Source organism: Arvicanthis niloticus, chromosome 5 (genome assembly GCF_011762505.2).
Source record: "Arvicanthis niloticus isolate mArvNil1 chromosome 5, mArvNil1.pat.X, whole genome shotgun sequence".
In the NCBI taxonomy this organism is placed as follows: Eukaryota; Metazoa; Chordata; class Mammalia; order Rodentia; family Muridae; genus Arvicanthis; species Arvicanthis niloticus.
The window spans coordinates 84753529-84778051 of record NC_047662.1 but is presented as its reverse complement, the minus strand read 5'-3'; the positions used below and the strand labels follow the sequence as shown (position 1 = coordinate 84778051).

Genomic DNA, 24523 nt, shown 5'->3' with positions numbered 1-24523 from the left:
CACTTACCTACTCCTCAACTCAAGTATGTAAGAGAGATCGTCTCAACCCCCTTTAACAGTCAAGCACAACTGAGAAATGAGTCTGTATTTAAGACACCTAAAGCTGCCTCTCAAGCACACTGTTAAATAATGCACTTAGCAAAAAATTTGACACTTCGTAACTGCTCACTAAAGATTCATATAGCCACTAGAATGTCAGTTGTTAGGTGTTTGTTTTGTTTGTTTTAAAAACTCTGACACAACACAACTTAATCCTACAAACTACAGCCTACAGATGCGGGCGGGACCAGTGTGGCGCGGGCCAGCTCGCGGGCGCAGCCTGGGAGGGGCAAAGTCAGAGGGGGCGGGCCCTGAAAGGGCCACGCCCCCGGCACCTGCGACAGGTGGAGCGCGCGGCCTCCGGCACTCGGCCATGTCCGCTGATGTCTCCGGGTCGGAGTCCGGGTCGGAGTCCCCCGAGTCAGAGCCAGGACCGGAGCCAAGACCCGAACCAAGACCGGAGCCAGGACCGGGGCCTGGGCCGGAGCCAGTGCCCGGGCCGGGGCCGGGGCCGGGGCCAGGGCCGGGGCCGGGGCCGGGGCCGGGGCCGGGGCCGAGGCCAGGACCCCGACTGGGGCAGGAATCGAGGCAGGGGTCCGAGCCGAGCCAGTTGTGCCCCGAGCACTGCGAGCCTCTGAGCTGGTTCTGCCTCTCGGAGCGGCGGCCGATATGCGCTACCTGCGCCGGGTTTGGCGGCCGCTGTCACCGGCACCGCATCCGCCGGGCGGAGGAGCACGCCGAGAAGCTGAGAGTGAGCGGGAGTGGAGTGGGGAACTAGGGTGGCTTTCTTGGGGCGGGGGGACTGGCAGGGACCAGGGACCCTGGGGGAGAGTGGCTTCTCTATGGTCCCTTGCATAAGGGGGTGGTTAAAGGTGTGACCGCTGGAGCAAACTGGATACGAGTTTGAATCCTGCCCCCTCCCTGTGAGTCACGGATCCTAGCTTGGTGTCTTTCATCAGTAGTTTCGGGACATTCATAATACTACATGTTTGTTATAGCTGACTCGGAAAAACTTAGTCCCCCCTTACGCCTTACTTAGAGCCACCTCCTCTCTCCCCTCAGGTTTCCTGGTGAGAGATTTAGTTCCCTTCCAACCTGGCCTTGACTGTAACTGAAGTGATGGATGGGGTGGGAGAATAGCTGGTCACTCCATCTCCTAAGGCCTTCTCATCTCTTGGTTCAGTGTGGTTCTGGGCTGGTCATTTTCCGTTAAACCCCCACCCTTTTTTTTCCCCTGAGCTGCTGAGATTGGAGGCCAAGTCACCTTGGTGTTGCCGTCTCCCTTTCATTCTAGCTGTGGCCCCTGGGGAACTCCTTGCAATTTGATTAAATGGCTTAATTCTCCCAACCCCACCTTGGCGTTGAGCCCTGCTGTGCACTGAAAGCTGTCGCTGGGGACATCACCTACTCAAACCAGATTGTAATAAACACACCTTCCTGCAAACTGGAGCTAGTGGAGTTCAGTTACTCAGGGAGAGTGAAGATAAGCTTGAGAAAAGTTGATATAAATCCGCTCGCATCAGGAATAAGGATTTTACAAGTTCCTAAGGACTTAGATATTTATCATCGAGTTCCATCCAGGCTGGACTTCTGAAGCATGGGTTATAACTCACGGTTTTCAGATGAGGAAAAGAGGGCCCACAGGAGAATGGTAACTCCTCCCAGACTCCTAATATTCAGGGTTTAAGAGAGGGAGATTCATTGACCGGGCAAGAGGAAACCACTTTTTGATCTCAGTGGTTGTGAAGAGGAAGTGACTTAATGGAAAACCTTGAAAAGTAGCCATCATGCCTATATAAGTGGTGGAAGGGGTGGAGTGAAGGCAGGGGCAGGATAGCAACTTAGGTACTCTGCCTAGGTGCCTTTCTTGGGCCACCCTAAGACCTTACACTTACACCCGGCCTTGTCGTAACAGAAGTGAGTCTTGCCGTCTTTTTTTCTAGAGATTTTTTTTTTTTTTTTTTTTTTTTTTTTTTTTTTTTTTGATGCTGGGTTTAACCAGAGCCTCGTGTATTCTAGACCACTAAGCTGCATGCCCAGCCCTGGGGTTTACAATGCATTCAACACACTCCTCCTATCCCCCCATCCTGTAGAGAAATTGTCCTTGGAGCATAATCACTACTGACCTGGACAAAATAAGACCAGTTCAACTGCTCTTAGCTTCTGGATTCATGCCTTGAAGCTAGTTAGAAGGCAGACTCAAGGAAGGAACCAGCCTAGGTGCCTATCAGTGGATGAATGGATAAGAAAAATGTGAACATATTCACATGCACTAGAGTATTATTCCATAATACAGAATAAGAGTACATGATTGGCAGGAAATGGGTGGAGTGGAGACCTCCACGTTAAGTGAAACAAGCCTGATTCAGAAAGACAACTGTCACATGTTTTCTCTCATATATGGAACCTAAACAGAAGCCATAAAAGGACAGCGTGAACTGGCTGTGGTAGCACACTCCTGTATCAGCGAGCCAGAGAGATGGGAAGTTTGAGGCCAGTTTGGATTTCACAATGAGGCCTTGCCTTAAATAAATAAAAGATATCTGTGATAGCTTTAGTCTGAGTGCTTGCGAAGTAGAGGCAGGAGGATCTCTGAGAGTTTGAGGCCAACCTGGTCTACAAAGTGAGTTCTGGGACAGAGCTGTACATAGAAACCCTGTCTCAAAAAAGAGAGAGATGAAAATTAGAAGGTGTGGCATTAAAGGGAGAATTGGGGCTGGGGGATGGGGAATAATGAATGAATGAATGAATGAATGAATGGTGTGATAGAAGTTACAGTGACACAGTCTATAGAGTTAGTGCACAGTTATAAAACATTTGTTAAAGAAAAAGAGAAGGATGCTAAGTTCAGTTCTCTAATCCCTGGGTACAGCATCACAGTGCCACAGTTCACGTTCGGTGACTGGTGGAAGGGTTTGGGAGAGTTTTCTAGAAGAGGTAGCTGGATTGCCTTGTGGCAGATGGTACTGAGGCCTGTTCTTAGGGGACAGTAATGGGGGGATTGCTGCTTGGAAGAGTGCCAGCTATGTCCTGCTGTCTGACCATGTCTCCTAGAGTGAGCCACTTTACTCTCTGCCTCAGCTTCCTCATTTCTAAACCTCTGTCTGTTCCTTCACAATTGACGCTAGTGACTTTGAGAACTGAGAACCGAGACTCCATTGTGGTCAAGGCTGTGAGCGTTCATCATTAATAAATACGTATTATAATTTTAATTGTAACTTATTATAATATAATATTTATCAACATTAAATTACATTTATGTGCAGGAACTCCCCTCTGGATGGTAAGTCAGAGGTCAGAGTGTGGTGCTTTTGCTCCAGTAGCAGAAGACAGAAACCCATACAAAAGTAAATATACCATAGATTGTCATTTGTAAGTAAGAGAAATCAAGCAGGGCAAAGGTAGAGTGAGTCAGGGAGGCCCTCTCTGAGGAGGTGGCTTATGAGTGGATCCAGGGAGCAAGACAATCAGGGAGATAGCTGAAGGAAGAGGGAACAAGCCCTGAGCCCGGGGCTGGATAAAGCTAGTGTTTTTGAGGAACAGAAGATTAGTGTGAAGCAGGAGGTGGTATAGGAGACAAAGAGTTGTGCCATGTAGGGCCTGTTGGCCAAGAGTCTGGTTCCCACTGTGACTATATTGAAAAGTGACTGGGAGGTTTTGAGCTGACACGGCCTATACTGATGGCCTCTGGAAAGATGGCAAGATGGCTGTGGTAATCGGAGGCCTGAAAGTTGGCAAAGGAGACCCAACTTTGGGTTCAGACAGGATTCCTCTAAGGTGGTGACCATCTGGATAGAATAACAGAAGTGAAAGTAGTCACCGGGCAGTGGTGGCGCACGCCTTTAATCCCAGCACTTGGGAGGCAGAGGCAAGCGGATTTCTGAGTTCAAGGCCAGCCTGGTCTACAGAGTGTGTTCCAGGATAGCCAAGGTTACACAGAGAAACCCTGTCTCAAAAAAACCAAAAAAAAAAAAAAAAAAAAAAAAAGGTGAAAGTAGTCAGTGGTAAGGTGAGGAGAAGAGAGAGAGAGAGAGAGAGAGAGAGAGAGAGAGAGAGAGAGAGAGAGAGAGAGAGAGAGAGGTGGAAGTGTTTTTGAAACAGGGTTTCTCTGTATAGCCCTGGCTGTCCCAAAACTCACTCTGTAGACCAGGCTGGCCTCAAACTCACAGAGATCCACTTGCCTCTGCCTCTTAAGCGCTTAAATGCTGGGATTGAAGGTGTGTGCTAAGACTCAAGTGTCTTGATGGCCCCAAATGAGTTAATGGAATGGGGAATCCAACATTAGTGATCTGAAGGGAAACATGATAGGCATATGTGGAATCCTGGACATAAATTTGGGGGTAGTATTGTTTTTGATAATGATGATATCTGGGTTTGGACCATAGGAGTGTGTGGTTAAGGGCAGAGTAAAAAGGAAAAGTTACTCAGTGATTGAGTGGCCCATGAGTATGAATAAAGTTGCTGTGCTGTCATCTGTGTTGCAGAACAAGATTGTGGACCAGTGTGAGAGGCTGCAGTTACAGAGTGCTGGCATCACCAAGTATGTGGCTGAGGTCCTGGAAGGGAAGAACCAGAAGGCAGTGGTAATTCTTCCTCTCCTCTCCACATTGTGCCTCCTCCTAGGATAAGAGCCTAGCCCAGGTCTAGGACAGCCTAAGATCCCTTTCCTAACTTACAGCCTTGTTGTCTCACAGTGGAGGTAGCTCACTCTCTCCTTTACTACACAGGCTACAGACTGGGAAGCAGTGTTCTCAGTAACTCTGGATTAGAAAGTCAAAAAGACTAGTACCTTTCTTTTCATAAAAAGTTTAGATTTATTTATTTTATTTTATGTGTATGATTGTTTTCCTTGCATGTATGTATGTGGGCCACATATGTGTCTGGCACTCTCCGAGACCAGAAGTTGGCATTGTATCACTTAGAACTGGAGTTATAGATTGCTGGGAGCCACAGTGTGGGTGCTGGGATATGAACCCAGATCTTCTGCAAGATCAACAAGTGCTCTTAACTACCAAGCCATCTCTCCAGCCCCATTTATATATCTTTCACTATGGATTTATTTTGTGTACATCCCTAGAATTATGAAATTCCTTAGGCACTTTTACATGGATTCTTTTTTTTTTTTTAACCAGTCTGAAGCATTGTACCCAGAGTCATGTACATGCTAAGAAAACGTTCTACCATTGAGCTACATCTCCAGTTCTTCTGAGATACTCTTTTGTTTTGCTTACTGAAACAGTGTTTTATGTACCCTAGACTGGCCTCAAACTTGCTATAAGCCAGGAACTACTGATCTTCTGCTTCCATCTCCAGAGCACTGAGATCACAGGCAGGCGCCTGTGTGCCAGGACTGCTTGAAGTGTTCTTACAGCAATTTTATGCAGTAGGTGGCAGCATCCCTATTTGAGATGGAGAGACAAGTCTTAGAGAAGTTAGGTGACTTGCCCAAGGCCCCACTGCCTCATTGCAGACTCAGTTCTATGCCCTGGATCCTCTGGCTCTCTGGCCACTGGTGCTGCTGTACTACATGGCTGGTTCTTCTTCCAGCTCCTCTATTGTGCCTCCAACCTCAAGTGTGCCCTTCAGGCCAGGGCCCTTTTTGCACATTCCCTGACCCACCTCCATAGCATACAGAATAAGTTTGGCACAGCCTTAGTCAACTCTCTTTTAATTGCATAAACTAAACTGGTGTGAGCAAATAGGGAGTGTCATGGCAGGGCACAGGAGTCTCTCAGAAGCTAAAGGGACCAGGACTAGGAACCAGGAAGCAGTGAGCAGTCCAACTAGTCTATATTCATCTCCACTTCCGTTTGCAGGATGGTGTTGGTTTCTGTCTTTCACTTGCTCATTCTTTCTATTTTCTTGTCCTCTGCACTGGCTAAAGTCTCAGTACAATATAGACTAGAAGCTACAGTAGCAGATCCTGACTGTAAATGGGAGGCTTCCGACATTTCACTATTTATTTAACAAATTCTTACTGAGCACTTCCATGTAGTGGGCACCACTGGCCTGTGTGCTGGGCCTTCTGCAGTGAACAAACATGAAAATACCTGTTTTCTTCAATGCTACATATCTGTCAGTAGAGATGGACAATAAAGAATGAGAGATATGTTATGTCAGAAGAAATTTGTTCTTTGAGAGAGATGTAAATAGGAAGATGGACAACACGTCTGAAGACGGGGGTTCAGTTTACTCGTGCTATGCTAAGGAATGCCCTCGATAAGAAAGGTTGATATTTGGGGCTGGCAAGGTAGCTTAGCAGGTAAACTCCTTGCTGCAAAAGCCTGATGACCTGAGTTTGTTCCCTGGAGCCCACATACAGATAGGAGAGAACTACTTCTATAAAGTTGTCTTCTCACCTCCACAGGTGCTCCATGGTGTGCACACCCATCTGTATGCACACACACACACACACACACACACACACACACACACACACACAACATGATAAATTAAAGTTAGAAAAGAAGGTTTAGGTGCAAGTGCTCTGGGCAGGAGGGCGCCTGACCTGCTAGAGTGGTAGAGTCCTGCAAGGCTGAAGCAGTGTGACTGGGTCAGATGCCGGAAGAAGTAAAATCAGAGAAGCAAGAGGTTCAGGGAGAACCTGGGTCAGAGAAGCAAAAGGCTCAGGGAAAAGCTGGGTCCCACCCTCTTAGCCACAGAAGGGTTCACTTCATTTCAGATAAAGAGAAGCCACAGAAAGGCTTTTTAAAAAACAAAAACAAACAAAAAAACAGAGTAAGGTGAAAGACTTAAGTTTAGAGGATGGGGTGGCTCAGCAGTTAAGAGCACTTCCTGCTCTTCCAGAGAACCTGAGTTTGGTTGCATCTGGAGATCCAACATGCATGTGGCACATGTGCACGCCCTCGAGTATGCACAAACACACACACACACACACACACACACACACACACACACACACAGAGGAGTGGTGGGGCAGAAAGATTGAGACTTCAGTTTATAAAAGGTTCCTTGCAACTATAGTAGGAAGTAACTGTAGGCAGCTAGAGTGAAGGCCAGGAGTCCAAATGGAAGCAGTTATAACAGTACAAAATGAAGTCAGTGTGGTTCAGACTCAAGTGAGCATCCTTGATATTGTAAGCTCTTCTCTCCTCTGCACTGGGTAGATTGTGGGTCTCAGTTTCTTGCGTAAAACAGAGGAGACTACTCCTTATACTATAAGAAGCAAGTCTTCAGAGACAGGGCTCAGGGAAGCAACTAGCTGTCCTTGGCTTCTGGCATCAAGAAGGCAGCTCTACTCTGACTCATCTGGCAAGAGTCCAAGTGCAGGTGTTTTATGCCACAAATGGAGGATTGGTCACCTGGCCACTAGACTGACATAGCATAGCACTAGACTGACAGTCAGGGGAATGTGCTTCTGTTCCACTTCTGCCACTGGCTCCCAGTGTCAGAGCTAGCCAGAGATCTTCCTAGGACAGCTGAAGTTTCCCCACTCAGTCACCATGTTTTAAGATACCTACTGCATGCCAGACCCTGACCACTGGGAGTTAGGAGATGATGCTCATTCCCATCCTTAGCTGAGAATTTTCTTCTGAGCCCCTCAAGGGAACATAAAAACTCCCCCCTTGGGGCCAGCTGGAATGAACAAGCCTTAGGAGGTGATACGATTTTGGCCTCAGGTTTAGGGTGAAATTTCAACTGGAGCCTGGTTAGTTCTAGTTGATAAGAGTGTCTCTTTAAGGCCCTTCTTCCCTGTGATCACTATGGTTCACTCACCTTTATCCCATGGCCACCATGTTTCCAACTGTGAAATAAGCAGGCGATTCCAATTGATGTCTAAGTCCTGTCTGCCTTCTCCTCCGTGGTCATGACCTTCTGAGACATGGCCTAGATGTTTGGATCTCAAGTTTCTTCCTCTTAACCCACACTCAGGAAGTCTACATGCTGGATGTCAGAGTAAATGGCTCGAGTACCTTTACTCTCCTTACCCAGCCACTGGCGACACTGTCAATGTTGGCATTGTTTTCCCTAAGTCCAGATCTTCTTGCTCGTGAATGAGACTTTGCCAGGACCAGACTCTTCATTTTATCCCTTGCCAGATGATGGCCAGTGCAGCGAGGGAACTGGTCATCCAGAGGCTGAGTCTGGTGAGGAGCCTGTGTGAGAGTGAGGAACAGCGATTACTGGAGCAGGTGCACGGTGAAGAGGAGCGGGCCCACCAGAGTATCCTGACTCAGCGGGTACACTGGGCTGATGCACTCCAGAAGCTGGAATGCCTCCGCAACAGCATGGTGGACATGCTCACCCACCTGAATGACCTCCAGCTGATTGTAAGTCAGGAGAGGGTGAGGGCGCAAGAGGAGAGGATCTGCCGGGCGTGAAGAGCTTGAGAACGCCTGTCGGTGGGATGGTGATTGGCAGGAAGCCTTTGGGACAGGGATGGGTGATGATGATTTTTTTCACCAGACATTGAAGCTCCTTCTATCTAGGCCCATCTATGCACTTCCTCAGTAAAGAACCCAGATAAGTTAGCTCGCCCCAAAGCCCCTGCCACTGATATCTGATAGATAGCCTTTAGCATTGATCAGATTCCGTATCTCCACTATCCAAAGTGCTGTCCGATCATCCTGGTCTGTCTTCAGCAAGAATCCTGTTAGGTAGGTTTAGCCAGGATTCCCCCTCCCCCACAGTGTTTCCTCTCTGTGGTTTTCCACCCACTGATTCCATCCTGCTCCATGGCCATCCATTCCTATGCTGTATTCAGAGCTGAACTCAATGTCTCTCCCAACCACTGGGAGATCTCCGTGCAATGGCCCCTATGTCTATATTTACTATATTGAACTATATGTTCAAGTACATATCATTGGCTCATTCCATTTTTAATATTTGGCACCTTATAACAACATACTTTCAATGTCAAGCAAATGCTTGTGAGTGCCTAGGTGTTGTGTAATGGGGCAGAGTTATAGGACACAGCTGCAGTCGCTCCCAGCCTGACCCAAGAGATAAACACTGACAAGTCACTGTAGTAGAGGAGTACCTTGAAGGTCAGGGCATCCCCAAGGCAGTTGAGTGACTCATAGACAGCTTCCTGGATGAAGTGACTTAAAAGTAAAAAGAAAAGTACTCAGGTACAGGGAATTGGGGAGGTGAAGAAAGGTTGGAAGAACACAGAAAGAAGGCCGTGCTTGGCACCAACAAGGGCGCCAATGTAAAAAATACAGTCTTGGTATTCCCAGACATAAGTACAATTAATATTCAGTGTGTTGCTTTTCAAAGTACTTTATAGATATGCAGATGCCTCTAGTTTTAAGGGGACGGTAAGACATCTGAGTAACAGAGGGAGAATGCAGAACAACCAGGCCAGCCCCCTGCCTTTCAAGTAGGGCAGTCATGGAGACTGTCCTAGATTGTGCATTCATTCAGCACCAGCTTCCAGGCAAGGGCACATTCTGTCCCAGCCAGTTGGATAGTCACAATAAAAGATTCAGAAAGCCAACAGCCATCTAGGAGCTGATAATCTCCATAACGGGGGCAGTGAGGATCTGAGTCTATAAAGGATGGTCCTGAAGTGGAGTTGAGGGGAACTGGGGATGCCTCAGGGTGGGCAGCAATGGGTGATTCATTCTTTGTGTGTGTTGGGAGGGCAGGGGAACCTGTGGGTATGTGAAAGCTTTGTGCTTGGTCTTTGCTGTAGAGTCTGCGTCTACACACAGTTGTAAGCAGTGAAGTGTGTTCAGGTCTTATTTACTTGCTGGGAGTGCTGCCAGCCTGACCTTGCTTTTTTTCTCTTACAGCAGAAGGAGCAGGAGATTTTTGAGAGGTAAGTGGCCATATGATTTAATCAGGCAATTACTGAGACACCTTCTACCCTCCCCCCGCCCCTCCAGTTCTTCTTCCTAGGCCATTGCAACCCAGGCATGCAGCTGAGCCACTTCATAAAGGCTGGCTCCAAGGTCATCCCCTGACCCTTACCCCACCGTGGTTTCTTTAGATCCATATGGAAAGGCAGTGAAACAAATATTTATTAGCCAGGGCCTTGCCTTGGTCTCTCCTAAACTTATCCTACTTCAACTATGGTCACCATGGATAAGAATGCTGAGGCCCAGAAAGAGCAGAGAGCTTGCTAAGATCCAGAACTGGGGCCTGGAGTCACCTGATACCTGTCCCCTTGTCTTCTCTACCTTCCTTTATGCAGTGAAAGAGTCTTCAAGACTTAAGTCTGCATTTACACTCAAACGTCCTGCCAACGGGTCCTTCCTGGTACTAAAAGGTTAGGAGGCTGGGCCTGAGGAAGTGACCAAGTGGATAGAATTTGGCAGGCAAGGTGATTAGCCATCTCTCTATGGTTGTTGCTTGGTAGTTCAGTGCTTTGGCTAGCTTGTACAAGGTCCAGTTCAATTCCTGGCCCTCTAAAAAGAAAAAGAAATGGAAAGTTAAAGGGGAATCTTCACCAACCCTTCCCAGTCTCGTTTCCCTAGAGATTTGGTTGGTTTCAAAGATGTAGATTTTTTTAAAAATGTGTTTATTTAGTTACTTGATTATTTTAGGTGCATGTGTGGGTGCATGTGGACATGCCGTGGCTTGTGTGCGGAGGTCAGAGGACAACTTGTGGGAGCTGATTCTCTCCTTCTACCATATGGACATTGAACTCAGGTTGACGAGCTTTGTGGCAAGCGTCTTTATCCACTGAGTAGGCTCACCAGTCTTGAATGTGGAATTTCAAATGTGGCTTCCTGTGTGTGTGTACTGTGGTGTGTGTGTGTAGTGTGTGGTATGTGTGTACTATGGTGTGTGTATGTAGTGTGGTGTGTGTATGTGTGTAGTGTGTGTGTGTACTGTGGTGTATATGACTGTTTGCCTATGTGTGCACATGTAGAGGCTAGAGGTAGACTTTGAGTATCTTTCTCTATCTCTCTATGTATTAGTTTTTGAAACAGAATCTCTTGCTGAACTTGCCCTTAGCAGTGTCAGCTACACTGACCAACAAGCCCCTAGGGTCTACCTGTCTCTATCTCCCCAGTGCTGGGGTTAAAGATGTCTGCTGTCATGCCAGACTTTCACCTGAGTGCTGGGGATTCAAACTCGGGTCCTCATGCTTGCAGTGCAGACACTTTATCCACTGAGCTATCTTCTCGGCACTGGTGGGATTTATTTGTGTGTGTGTGTGTGTGTGTGTGTGTGTGTGTGTGTGTGTTTTCTCTTTTGCTTCCTTTTAACAATATCTATTTTTAAATGAACACAGATGGGATCATTTTACACCCCTTGTTTTACTTGTTAGTAGCTATTTTAGAAAAAGGTTCTATATCAGTACATTTAGATTTCCTTTCTTCTTTCCTCCCTCCCTCCCTTCCTTCCTTTTATTTTTAAGAAGAATCTCACTATTTAATACTGACTCGCTTTGAACTCGCTGTGTAGACCAGACTGGCCTCAGATTCATAGAGGTCACCTGCCTCTGCCTCCTGTGTGCTGATAATATAGGCGAGCAGCAGGACATTGAAGGACATCACTTTTGAAAGTCTGTGAAGTATTCCACAGTGAGGATGTCAACCCCTACACCAAACTAACTCTCTCTCTCTCTCTCTCTCTCTCTCTCTCTCTCTCTGATAAAAAATAGATTCTATTAGATTTGGTTGTTCTATTTTATGTGTATGAATGTTTTTACAAGCACTTGTGCCTAAGTCAGAACAGGACATCAGATCCCCTGAAACTGGAGTTTGTTGTGAACCATCTCATGTTTCTAGAAATCAAACCTGGTGCCTCTACAAGAGTAACAAGTGCTGTTAACCTCTGAGCCATCTCTCCAGCTGCTCTCTCAGAATGTTATTTTGTTTAAGGTGCTGGGTATCCAACTCAGAGCCTCACACGTTAGGTTGCTTTTACTTTTGAAACACAATCTCATGTAGCCTAGAAATCTGGGTCCTTCTCCCTCTGCTTGCCTAGCGCTGAGATTAGATTACAGGCTTGAGCCACCACACCTTTGATGCAGGTCTGACTGATTCCCTAATAGAGTATCCCACCCTCTGGTCATCTTCTCCTTCTGCCCATCGTCCTTTACCACAGTATATCCTTAGTGCAAAGCAAGCTGAACTTTTTAATAAAATCTCATCTCTAATTTTTTTAGATTTTGAACTGTTTCAAGCTTATAGAAAAGTTGCCAAAGTGGCATAATGAGCTCTGCTAGAAGTTATGTTCTGCCACGGAATTTCTCACACTGTTGTTCTGCCTGTCGTGTGGCTATCATTCACCATTCCTCAGCGTCTCCTCATTCGGAGTGGACATAGACAGACTTGTTTTCTGACCTATCTTATGATGTGTAGAGAACATACGTTTTTGTCTCTGAATACTTCAATAGAGCTCCTAAAACAAAAATACCATTTGACTCCAGTATAAGATTTAGGAAATTAATCATTGATTTAACACTGTTCTCTCATACATGGTCCATATAGGCTGAAGCCAAAGGTTGCTAGTGTGCCAAAAACATTCTTAACAATGTTTTTTTGTTTGTTTGTTTTGTTTTGTTTTGTTTTTTGTCACTGTCACATTATCAGCGATGTTAGTTTGAACACTTGAATGAAGTGGTGAGTGTTCAGGTGTCAGCAGCCAGGCTTTTCATTTTGAGGTTGCATTTTCTCCTTCATAATTAATGAGCAGCCTACAAGAGGTTCTTTCTATGTATGTTTTCTCTGGCCCTCTAGACTTTTACTCCAAGAGTTTACATCCATTGTTAATTTCTTCCTGAATTATTCATTTATTTGCTTATTTATTCCCTCTCTTAGAATCAATGCCGCTCACAGATTCTGATTGTACCAGATGTGTGGTAACTATCACTGGTGTTGTGGTGATTTTGATATTCAGAGTGTCCCACATTTGACCTGTAGAAATGGACTTGTCTATTGAACAGGTCCCCATCTTCTCTGAGCACTTTCTTACTGTGGCACAAAAAAGATGTGAGAAAGCTGGAGAGCTGGCTCAGCAGACCTCACTCTTCTAATAGAGGACCAGGGTTTGGTTCCCAGCACCCACCCACATCATGGCTCACACCCATAATCTGATATCTTCTTCTGATCTCTTTGTCTACCAGACACACACACACACATATAGTGCATATACATACATATATTCAAGCAAAACATTCATATACATAGATCTAAAAGGTACTTCATTTTTTTAAATTTATATATTTTTATCTCGTGTATATTGATATTTTGCCTGTATGTATGTCCATGAGGGTGTCATGAATTGCCATGTGGGTGCTAGAAGTTGAATCTGGTTCTTTGGAAGAGCAGTTTGTGCACCCTAAAAAGTGTTCTATAAAAAGCTATCCCTGGCTCAGTTGGGTTTTCCCTGCCCTGGCCCTGGAACCAGTTATTTCCCCAGGGGTCTCATACCCAGTTTTAGTAGGATAAGATCTCTCAAAGCTGAGATGAGGCATTAGTGTTCTCACCGCTGCTGACATGTTGTTGTACCGGGCCTTCAACCAGAGCTTGGGCATGTGTGGAACTTCTATACATGATCTGTATCATAACTTCCAATTCTGGCCTAACATAGCAGTGTTTAGCCTTCGCCTGTTCCCTATTGCATATTTGTATCTTACATCAACGACCCTGGCTCCCAAGCTGGGCCTTGTGGTGCACAACTTTAATTCCAGCACTTAAGAGGCAGAGACAAACAGATTTCTGTGAGTTCAAGGCCAGCCTGGTCTACACAGAGAGTTCCAGGATAGGGATACATAGATAAACCCTGTCTCAAAAACACTGCCACTACTACCACCAACAACAATAATAAATCAAAAAGACCCCCAGCTCCCAGGAGGCCAATAGCTGTCTATATTCATTTGCTCAGTTCCTCAGCACACACACCGTTGAATTGCTGAGTCCATACTTCTTCCATTGAAGATCTGTGTGTAGTGCTTTATGCTCTAACTGAGGTTATTCTTGCCCAAGGGCTGCTGTCAGGCCCATTAGGTGGAATCTCTCTTATCTAATGAGAAATGCCTTTGTTGTCTCTGGTGTTTCTACATCCGTGGTGGCTGCATTCAGCTCTTGCCTTAGAGTGGCAACAAGTCCCCACTGCATAGATGGAATGTTCTGATTCTAGCTAGGATTTGCTATTTTCAGGTTCTACTGTACCTTGGGACCATGACTTTTGTGTTCTATACCATGAAGTGGCTGGACCAGGTGGCTCCCTGTTGACTTCAGTCCATGTGTGAGCCTAGGTCTATCCTAGAATGGCAGCTTAGTTGCTGACACTGGCTCCTCCTCATCTCCACCTGTTAGCTGAGGCTTCTCCACATAGAGCTGGTGTGGTTTGATACCATAGGCCCTCTCTTGTTCTGGCCACAAAGAGCCTTTGTCACCAGGGCCCATTGTCAGCATTTGTAAGGCTCTTCTCATCCCAGGACAGTCAGTGACAGTCTCTCAGAGACCTTGTATACATCAGATAAGTACTGCTGAATGACCTCAGGCCATCTTCAGAATTAGAGGTAGTAGGAAAGTTCTTTCTGAGAAGTCAGGTTGGAGGACTACAAACTGTTGGATACATTTCCACTTCACTTTTTGTCCTTTTGAGATTTCATTTTATGTCAAGGAAAAAAAAAATGTCTTGAATGGTGCTGGGGCTGCGACCTGAGTTTGTTCTATTTTTACAAGGAAGCAGGACTTGAGTCCAGCTCCAATCTTCCTGCTAAGCACCTTCCATAAAGCTCTGTTCTTGTGTCAGATGGGATAACCATTACCTTCCCATCACAGCAAAGTTTAAGTGATCATGTATAGAAACAGTAAACACAGAGGCCAAACAGCTAGACAAATGGCAACTTGTCCTAAGGCATTCCCTTCTTTACAATTTTTGTTTGTTTTCATATTTATTTATCTTATTTTTATATATGTGTGTACATCTGTGTGTGTGTGTGTGTGTGTGTGTGTGCACCACATATGTTCAGGGTCCAGAAGATATCAAAAGAGAGCATTGGATCCCCTGGAACTTGAGTTTCAGAAGGTTGTGAGCTGCCACATGGGTTCTGGGAATTGAACCAGAGTCTTCTACAAGGGCAACAAGTCCTCATGACCATTGAACCATCTCTTCAGCCCTAGTTGGTGTGTGTGTGTGTGTGTGTGTGTGGTATGTCTACATGCATGCTTGCATGTCTGTGTGTAAATGCGTGTGCCATGGTGTGCATATGGAGGTCAGAGAACCATCTCCGATCCTTGTTCTTGCCTTCCTCCTTGTCTGAGATAGTCTCTTTGTTGTTAGCAATGCCTACACCACTAGTTGGTCCTTGAGCCTCCTAGCTCCACCTCCCATCTTACCTAAAAGCACAGGGATTACTGGTGTGCGCTATCACACCAAGCTTTCCACGGGTTCTGCAGATCCAACTTCTGGCTGACAACTTGCACTGCAGGTGCCTTACCTGTTGAGTCAGCTCCCCAGCTTCCAGCCGTTCTCCCTTGATGATGAAATGTCCTTGTGCTGTGTGATCCTCAGGAAGGGGTGTTTGTGTTTAAGAGCTGAGGAGTGGCTTGATCTTTGGACTAAACCAGAGAAACATTTACCTTTGCAGTGGGTTTTGGAGGAAGTGAAACAATTTCTAGATAGTTTAATAGCGAAATGTTTCCACACAGCAGATCCCGAGGCCCAGGTCTTCTTCCAGCTCTACCAGCTTACCCAGGGCACGCACACCTGAGTCACCCACACTCCAGAACTGCCTGCTTGTGTGTCTGTGTTGGTGTGTATAAGTGGCTGCAAGCACTCACTGAGGTTTTCTGACCCCTGGAACTGGAGTAACAGGTGGTTGAGTTGGTATTGGGGACCTCTGCCAAAGCAGCAGGCACTCTTAAAAGCTGAGCTCTCTCCAGCCCTGCCACCATTTTTTATACCAGCCTGAGAATATACTTCCCTATAAACTGTCTGTCTGCTTTGCTGAAATGAAATTCTACTTTCTCTTCTGGCTAGTACAATCATGGTATTGCCCTACCAAAGGATTTTTTACTTTTGTCTTTCTCCCCTCACCCATGTGGAGCCAGATGTGTTTCCAGAACCTTCCTGAATTTCTCTCTCTCTCTTTTTCTTTTTTCTTCATAAGGGCCGAGGAAGCAGAGGGCATTTTGGAGCCCCAGGATTCGGAGAAATTAAGCTTTAATGAGAAGTGTGCTTGGAGCCCACTATTGACTCAACTGTGGGCAACATCGGTTCTCGGGTCTCTCTCAGGTTAGGAGCTGCAAGAGTCCAGCACTGCCTGCCTGCCTGCCTGCCTGCCTGCCTGCCTGCCTGCCTGCCTGCCTGCCTGCCTGCCTGCTTGTTTGCCTGCCTGCCTGCCTGCCTGCCTGCCTGCCTGCCTGCCTGCTTGTTTGCCTGCCTGCCTGCCTGCCTGCCTGCCTGCCTGCCTGCTTGCCTGCTTGTTTGCCTGCCTGCCTGCCTGCCTGCCTGCCTGCTTGTTTGCCTGCCTGCCTGCCTGCCTGCCTGCCTGCCTGCCTGCCTGCCTGCCTGTTTGCCTGCCTGCCTGCCTGCCTGCCTGCCTGCCTGCCTGCCTGCCTGCCTGCCTGCCTGCCTGCCTGCCTGCCTGCCTGCCTGCCTGCTTGTTTGCCTGCCTGCCTGCCTGCCTGCCTGCCTGCCTGCCTGCCTGCCTGCCTGCCTGCCTGCTTGTTTGCCTGCCTACCTGCCTGTGTGTGTTGGGGGTGGGGGTGCTGCTGGGTCACACTGGGCATTAGTGTAGGTGTGATGGTAGCTTTGGTAACCAGTGACATTGGAAACAGGCTGCTCAGTAGGGCCAAGGCTGTACAGTTGGACCAGATCCTTCCCATGTCTAAGCCATTCCCATTTCTCTACAGTTAGGTATAGGATCAATTATGTTCCTTTAAGCCATGTCCTCCTTACATCTTGCCTTTCTGGGTCAGCTCTTTACCATTTATTGGAAACTTCAGGTTTCTTTTAAAAAGCAGAATGACATCCACCTGAGTTCACAATGAAGCTGCCTGGGTTTCCTTCACTCATCCATTTAACAAACATCGGCTTAAATGGTTGAGTGAGGTGATGTGCACCTGTGAGCCCAGCACTTGGGTGGCTGAGGTAGGAAGATTCTGGGTTCAAGGCTAGTCTGTCTATCACCCTGTCTGAGACCCTAACTCAAGAACAAAAGAACAACAAAACACTGACTGGTGGTGAATATGGGCCTGACCCTGTACTGCATACTGGGGCATCAGAGATGATTATTAGAGGTGACTGGCCCTCCCGGATTTCCCCTGGAAATATAGATACTAATTACGAATACAGGTTGTAGGTTGTGGATTCTAGTATCAGATGGTAGCTCTGTTCAGCTACCTTGTTTCCTAGTTTCTGTGCTCTGCCCTCAGGATATCAGCTCTGGAAGCCACAGGTAGGACCAGCTAGAAAGTGGTACAATGTGGGAATACTAAAATACCGAGTCTACAGTTGACATCACCACCAACTTGGCATGGAGACTTGGGCAACTCACTTCTCCTTTCTGGCCTTTCTGTCAGATTTTGTAGGTGAAGATTTTAGACCAATAACTACTGTTCTCCTGGCCACAGTTCCTCAGCGAGTATTATATATGAAACATTTAACACACGTTATTTTATCTAATCCCCAAGACTACACTATAAGTCCTCTAAGTGTTAAGTCCCATTCGATCCTTACCTTTAAAGATGAAGAAACTGGGGCTCAGAGAGAGTGAATGGCTTGTCTGAGGTCTCAGCAAGTGGCAAGAAAGCCTTTGACTCTGGTAGGACCAGATCAGGAATGGGATGGGGGAAGGACCCAGTACAGCCCTGAGAACTCTTTCTGCAGGCGTGGAGGAGGTGCTGATCGACGAAAGGACTGTCAGCCCCTTACTGCATCTGTCTGAAGATCGAAGGACCCTGGCCTTCAATGCCAAGAAGTCTAAGGCCTGCTCAGATGACCCAGAGCGCTTTGACCACTGGCCCAATGCCCTTGCTGCCACTGCCTTCCAGACTGGGCTCCATGCCTGGATAGTGAACGTTAAACACAGTTGTGCTTATAAAGTGGGTGTGGCCTCAGCTCAGCTTCCCCGAAAGGGTCCTGGCAATAACTGCCGCCTGGGCCACAATGCCTTCTCCTGGGTCTTCTCCCGCTATGATCAAGAGTTCTGTTTCTCACACAATGGGCAGCATGAGCCTCTGGCACTACTTCGGTGCCCAGCACAGCTGGGCATACTGCTGGACCTGCAGGCAGGAGAGCTTGTCTTCTATGAGCCTGCCTCAGGGACGGTGCTTCACATCCACCGTGCGTCCTTCCCTGAGAGGCTCTTCCCAGTCTTTGCTGTGGCTGACCATATAATCTCCATCCTTCGCTGACCTCTGGCCACAGTGAAACCCGATCCACCGCCCCATCACCCTTGCAGATCAGGCCATGCTTCTAGCTAGTGTCCTTTTCCTTGATGATATATGAGCAGTGTTCCCCATGGGCAACTTTTGGAGCGATGGGGATCTGCTTCAGACTCAGACATAACCCTTTTGATGTTGGTCATCTGTGGGAACCCTGCTGCTTCTCTCTTGGCCTTAATCTCCCAAACCCATCATGCTTGCGACCTTCCAAGTGTCTCATTAACCTGTGTCTCTGGCATCCAGCATGGTACCTTGTGCATGGCTAATATACAGCAAGGTACAGTGATGGAGCAAATGGTTAAGCAGGCAGGTGACCAGTGGTGTAGCAGTTTCTGGAGAAGCACTGCAGTCCCTGAAAATGCCTTGCTGCAGAGAAGCTTGTACTGAGCCTTCCCTAGCCTCTCAGTTCAGTATTTCTTGGTCTTTTTCATGATACACTATGTGAAGAGAGTATTTTTCCAGCATACAAAGGACACCCTGTCAGGCTCCTGTTGGCCAGAACACTGTTGTGGGAGTGTGGTCTCCTCCTCCCACATTCTGCTGAGGCATCAGTATCCCATCTCCAGGAAACCTGCTTGTAGCACACTGGTTGGCATCCATCTCAGGCCATGAGGCTGAGCTCTAGCATAGACCTACATGTGAGAAGGGTGATAAACATCCCCCCTCACTGTGCTGGTGAGCACCCCATTTCATGACTCTTTCCTTAGGGTGGAGCTGCAAGCAAGAAGAGCTGAGGGAAAAGGAGGGCTAGCCTTAATAAATGAATGTGAGCGTTATCAACGGTTTCTAAAGACTTGATGATGTCTTTGCTGGTAACTGGCTCCATGCTGATTGGCAGCCTTAGGTATATGCTTAGAAACAAGTGGGTCACAGCATCAAGAGATTGGAGATGGTACTGGAACCAAGGGCAAGTTCTTTGGCCATTTCCTCCATAAGAAGTTCATCTGAGAATAATGATCTTCTTGCCAGGACTGGGATGAAGCTTGGTGGCAGGGCACTTAGCTAGCATGCCAAGAACTCTGAGCTCAGTCCCATCACTGCAAACAGAACACTGAAAACAACTCAGGTTGGTCACAGAGTTTGGCTGGCGGCCAATCACTGCTTTGCTTCAGCCCCTTATTGCCATGCAGAATGTGGTCCCAGAGTGACCAGGAGATCTTTGGAGAACAGTGTGTGTTCGTGTGAATGGGTGTAGGGGTGCGTGTGTATTAGTGTGAGTTCTTTCCTTACAACTCTATGGAGTCCCAGAGTCATCTGGGTCATCATGTTTTGACAAGTGATTTTTGCTTATATATATGGGTGTTTTGTCTGCATGTATGTCTGTGCTCCATGTATGTGCCTTCAGAGGCCAGCAGAAGGCATCAATGCCCTGGAACTATAGTTGTGAGCTGTCATGTAGGTGCTGAGAATCAAATCCAGGTACTCTGGAAGAGCAGCTAGTGCTCTTAACCAATGGGCCATCTCTCCAGTCTACCTCCCTGTGCCCCTCATTGAGCCATCTTACCAGGACCCCATCTCTGTTTTTTTTGTTTTTGTTTGTTTGTTTGTTTGTTTTTTTAAGACATTGTTTCACATAGCCCACTCTGGCCTTGAACTCACTATGTAGCCTCCATCTCTAGACTGCTGGGGTAAAGTTGGGGGGAGTCACTCTACCTCTGCTCACTGGATAGCATTAAGGTAAAGAACGTGATATAGGGCAGTGTTCTTTTTAGGACCGATTACAGTGTCCTCCACTGGATCCACAGATGCTAATGGACAGTGTCCTATTGAATAGCCCAGCACCCTGATGTCACCCATCTAACCTTGAGGTTCCCAGGTTGGGGAGGGGATTTCTATTTCAACTTCTCTGAGCTCTCTTGATCTTGTGTTTTGCACAGTGTGGTTTGCTCCAGTGACAAAAAGCCCTTACTGTAAAAACAGTATTTGTAAGTTGTGTGTGAACCCAGGACCTTACAAATTAGGCAAGTGCACTAGCACTGATCTACCTCCCTAGCTCTTGAAAGTGGCTCACACCTGCACTCCTACTATTCAGAAGGCTGATTCAGAAGGAAGATCATCCTGAGTTCCCAGGCCAGCGTGGACTAGAGTAAGTTCACGTCAATATGGGCTAGAGAAAGAACCCGTCTCAAAAAGCCAAAAAGTACCTGGTTGTGAATGGATGGGCCCTCGGTGGATATAGAGTTGGGATCAGGGTAGAAAAGGGATGGAGGGAACTGGCAAGATAGCTGAGCAGGTAATAGCACTCACGACACAAACTGTGATCTGAGTTTGATCCCCAGAACCCATGTAAAGATGAGAGACCAGAGTCTACAAAATCATCTTCTGACTACCACACACATACCATGATATACATCCCACACCATTCACACACACATACCCACCACATAATACATTAAAAAGGGACATAGGTGTGAATAATTAGTGAGCTCAGAGGCCAGGCTACTGCCAAGCCCTCGATGTTCTATGATCAGAATAGGTTATAGAGGCTGCAGCAGGAGGGCCAAGACACCTCCTCTGCCGGAGAGGTGAGAAAGAAGGGACTCCCTGCCTCCGGTGTTTATTTGGTCCCAGCTACTTCCCTCACCAGACTCATGACATTCGGCTTGGGGCCTCCAAGAGGTCAAGGGCAGGCAGGAGATGGGAGAGGGAGGGTAGAATATGTTCTTTAGGGACAGAATCTCTGACTGAGGAGTCCAGAGGCTCTGGGCCTACCACCAGGAAGCTGTGCATACCCACAGCCCGAGCCCCCTGGTAGTCACAGAGATAACTATCCCCAACATGAGCTGCCGATGCAGGCTCTACACAGGCGAGTTGCAAAGCCTCACGGAAAATCCGTGGATCCGGTTTCGGACAGCCCACAGCCTCAGAAGTCAAAAGAAAATCAAAATGTTCTCGCAGGCCAAGGCCCGTTAGGATATCCTCTAGTCGTCGGTCAAAGTTGGAGACCACTGCTAGCCTCAGACCCCGCTTACGGCACCCCTTCAGGGTAGTCTCAGCCCCCTCCAACACCTGCCAGGTGAAAGGGCTGCTGAAGTCTTCATACAGTTGGTCAGCAACTGGAGTCATGGCCTGGGCATCTGGGACCCCTGCTAGGTGGAAGGTGTGTAGGACCACATCCACCCACCATTGACGGGAAGTAAGGCCACGGCTCAGGCCATAGTTGGGAAAACTGTGGCTCTGAGCCTTATATGCCTGCCTGAAGGCTTGTTCCACAGCTGTGGCCTCCACCTCCAGGCCATGGGCCCGGGCCTTGCTGGCATATTCCTCCCCAACAGGGCGGCGGAGCTTGATCAGGGTATCCTTCACATCCCACGTCAGTAGACGCATCTGCAGCCGGTGTGCCATGGAGATCAAGTTCAGTGCAGATCCCAGAATCAAAGGAGATACTGAGCTGGTTCAGGCCACCCCTCCACAAGCAACAGTGGTTCTTTTCCAGGCTATGTAGGTCAGAGTGGTAGGCTGTCCCAAGGCACTTTGGTAATGTCTTTCAGCACAAGATCCTGGAATGAAAAATCAGTAGGTGAGGTAGATGCTGAGGCCCTGCTGTCATAGACTGGGTCCACATTCTGATGTACCAAGTATGTGACACCTTCTTCTGGCTTCACATGTACCAGACATGACTGAGGTGCACTTACATACATGGAGGCAAAACACCACATACAGATAATAGCAGTCATAACTGCTTCCTGACTTTGACCTACAAGGCTGTGCACCTGAGCTCAGCTCTGCCCAAAGCACTAGACTTTGCCCAGCCTCAGGGAAGTTTATATATATTTTCTGTATGCTCTTTTCTTGGGATTCCTCAAGAACTGCACCTGCTAAGGAAATTCCTTGAGTTCAAAGACTAACTTTGGTTCCAGATTTATAGCCTCATGGCACATACTGACTTCATTATACCTGTTTTATATATATATATATATTTTTTTTTGTCTACAGAGAAACCCTTAATATTTAATGCCTAAAATTCTAGGGGGATGGAAACCCGTCTTCTTCACCAACATCTGGCTCATAAGATGCCCAGAAATGTGTTTTGAAAAAAATGCATAAATTATTTTATTTAGTCCAAAAATTTTCATTGTTTTTTAAATGATTGGTTTTATCACCTGTGTGTATGACTGTGTGAGAGTGAAGTCCACTGGAACTGAAGTTTCAGTCTTGAGCTGTCACATGGGTGCTGAGAATTCAACCTGGGTCCTCTAGAAGAACAGCAGTGCTCTTAACCTCTGAGCCATCTCTCCAGCCCATGACCCTTTTACAATTATTAGAAAATGGTGCCCTTCTTTTAAAAAATCCATATTCACACTTGAATATGCCTGACTTTCCTCAGAGTCCTTCTTTTCCTCCTAACCCTCATGCTTAAGCCTGCATTAAAATATTATTAATAAAATCTCCAACTTGGCTTCATTATTAAAAAAAAAAAAGATTACTAGTAATGTTTAAAAAAAAAGAAAGAAAGAAAAAAAAAAGAAAGAAAGAAAGGTTCCTGGAGACTCTGACCTCACTCTGGTGAGAGTCTGGTGGAACCAGGGAGGGGCAGTTACTGCCTAAGGTCACCGCCTGCAAATACTGGCTGGATTAGAACTCAAATGTCCAGACTCTAGCCAGGGCTCCCTTTGCTTACCCATATTTATATTCTTTTAAAAGTTGGATTATGGGCTGGAGACATGGCTCAGCTGTTAAGAGCACTGACTGCTCTTCCAAAGGTCCTGAGTTCAATTCCCAGCAACCACATGGTGGCTCACAACCATCTGTAATAGGATCTCATACCTTCTTCTGGTGTGTCTGAAGACAGCTACGATTTACTCATATAAAAAAAAATAACTCTTTATGAAAAAAAAAAAGTTGGATTATGTTGATCCTGGGACAAGGTGGGACAGAAGACAATCCGTTACTACATGGCTCTGAGCTGCAAATTCTCCCTGGAGTTATTAGTGCCAAGGAGACCAATTCAGGAGGACGACTGACCCAATACCCACTATACCCACCATACCCAACAGCCAGTTTTCTGTCTGGAGTCAGAGGCTGATTTCAGGTTTGTCCCCAGACAGAGTAAACTACATAAATCTGAGGGGTCCAAGGTTCATTCAGAATGTAGCCAAACGCCTTTAATCCCAGCACTTGGGAGACAGAGGCAGGCAGATTTCTGAGTTCGAGGTCAGCCTGGTCTACAAAGTGAGTTCCAGGACAGCCAGGACTACACAGAGAAACCCTGTCTCGAAAAACAAAAAACAAACAAACAAAGAATGTAGCCAAACAAAACAGAGGTGAGGAGGGGTGTGGGGGTGAGGCGCGTAAAGAAATGTGACAAGAGAATGTAAGTCAGCTCGAAATAGTGAGACAACTTTAAAAGAGCTCTCATTGCGCAGGTGTAGGCTGAGGCCCAGCCAGGAACCAGACTGGATCTGAAAGTCCTCTGGATGTCTCAGGCTCAGCTATGCCCCAGGACAAAAGTCGTAGCCGGGCTGGGGCTCTGGTTGCAGGACTGACCACCCTAAAAGCAGCGGGACCCGAGACTGGAGCCTCTGGGGCCAGGTCCACTGCTGGCCGGCCTCCGGTGTCCCCAGCTCGGCTGCATGGGGTTCCCACAGCTCAGCGCCCCACATCCAGCCCCGGGCCTCCGCACCCACCTGGCTAGGGGAAAGCGACGCAGCCGCTGCTCCACCGGCTCCACGTAGGCGACGAGAAGCTCGCGACCCTCGGACTTGCCATTGCTTCTCGCCCCGCCCCGCTCTAGGCGTCACCGAGCTCCTCCCTCGCGCCGGTCACCCGCTACGCTGCAAGTCTAGGACCTCCTGTCCCTTACGCTACCCCGTAGCTCCACTGCTCCCCGTCTCACGCCCTCTCACCGCCACCAGGTTTCTCAAGGTCACTGTCTTACCCCTCATCTAGTTCCTCCCCACTTCCCTTATCTTCATTATCACAACCCAGGTGATTCTCTTTGTTTCTCATCTCTATCCTCCTCACTCCCACCACCCGCTCCGCCTCCCTGGGATGCGAACACTTGAGGAAGTACCTAGATTGACTTGGGAATGGGGGCAGGATGGGAGGTGTTAGGGCTCAGCCTGGCTCCCCTAGCGAGGTGAGGACTCCAGCAAGGCTCTGTCCCTCTCTGTTCTGAGAGACTTCAATTAGTTCTAGAAGGGAACTGCTTGTCACACCCACAC

At 47.4% G+C, this 24523-nt stretch overlaps 2 protein-coding genes across 3 annotated transcripts; one reads left to right on the top strand and one right to left on the bottom strand.

Moving 5' to 3' along the window:
* The first annotated feature begins 378 nt into the window (after positions 1-378).
* On the top strand, positions 379-19135 carry Bspry (B-box and SPRY domain containing). The gene is made up of 6 exons (XM_034503635.2): positions 379-790; positions 4524-4622; positions 8100-8330; positions 9798-9823; positions 16082-16206; positions 17803-19135. Exons 1-6 carry the CDS (start codon positions 413-415, stop codon positions 18327-18329), a joined length of 1386 nt encoding a protein of 461 aa, XP_034359526.1. The 5' UTR covers positions 379-412; the 3' UTR covers positions 18330-19135.
* A 1765-nt stretch (positions 19136-20900) lies between these two features.
* On the bottom strand, positions 20901-24143 carry Hdhd3 (haloacid dehalogenase like hydrolase domain containing 3). Of its 2 annotated transcripts, none has more exons than XM_034503637.2 (2): positions 23987-24143; positions 20901-21859 (listed from the first exon to the last, which is right to left on the bottom strand). In XM_034503637.2, exon 2 carries the CDS (start codon positions 21702-21704, stop codon positions 20949-20951), a length of 756 nt encoding a protein of 251 aa, XP_034359528.1. In that variant the 5' UTR covers positions 21705-21859; positions 23987-24143; the 3' UTR covers positions 20901-20948. The 2 variants fall into 2 exon arrangements, with proteins under 2 accessions (XP_034359528.1, XP_076790966.1); XM_076934851.1 differs by lacking the exon at positions 23987-24143 and adding an exon at positions 22463-22577.
* Positions 24144-24523: the final 380 nt, after the last annotated feature.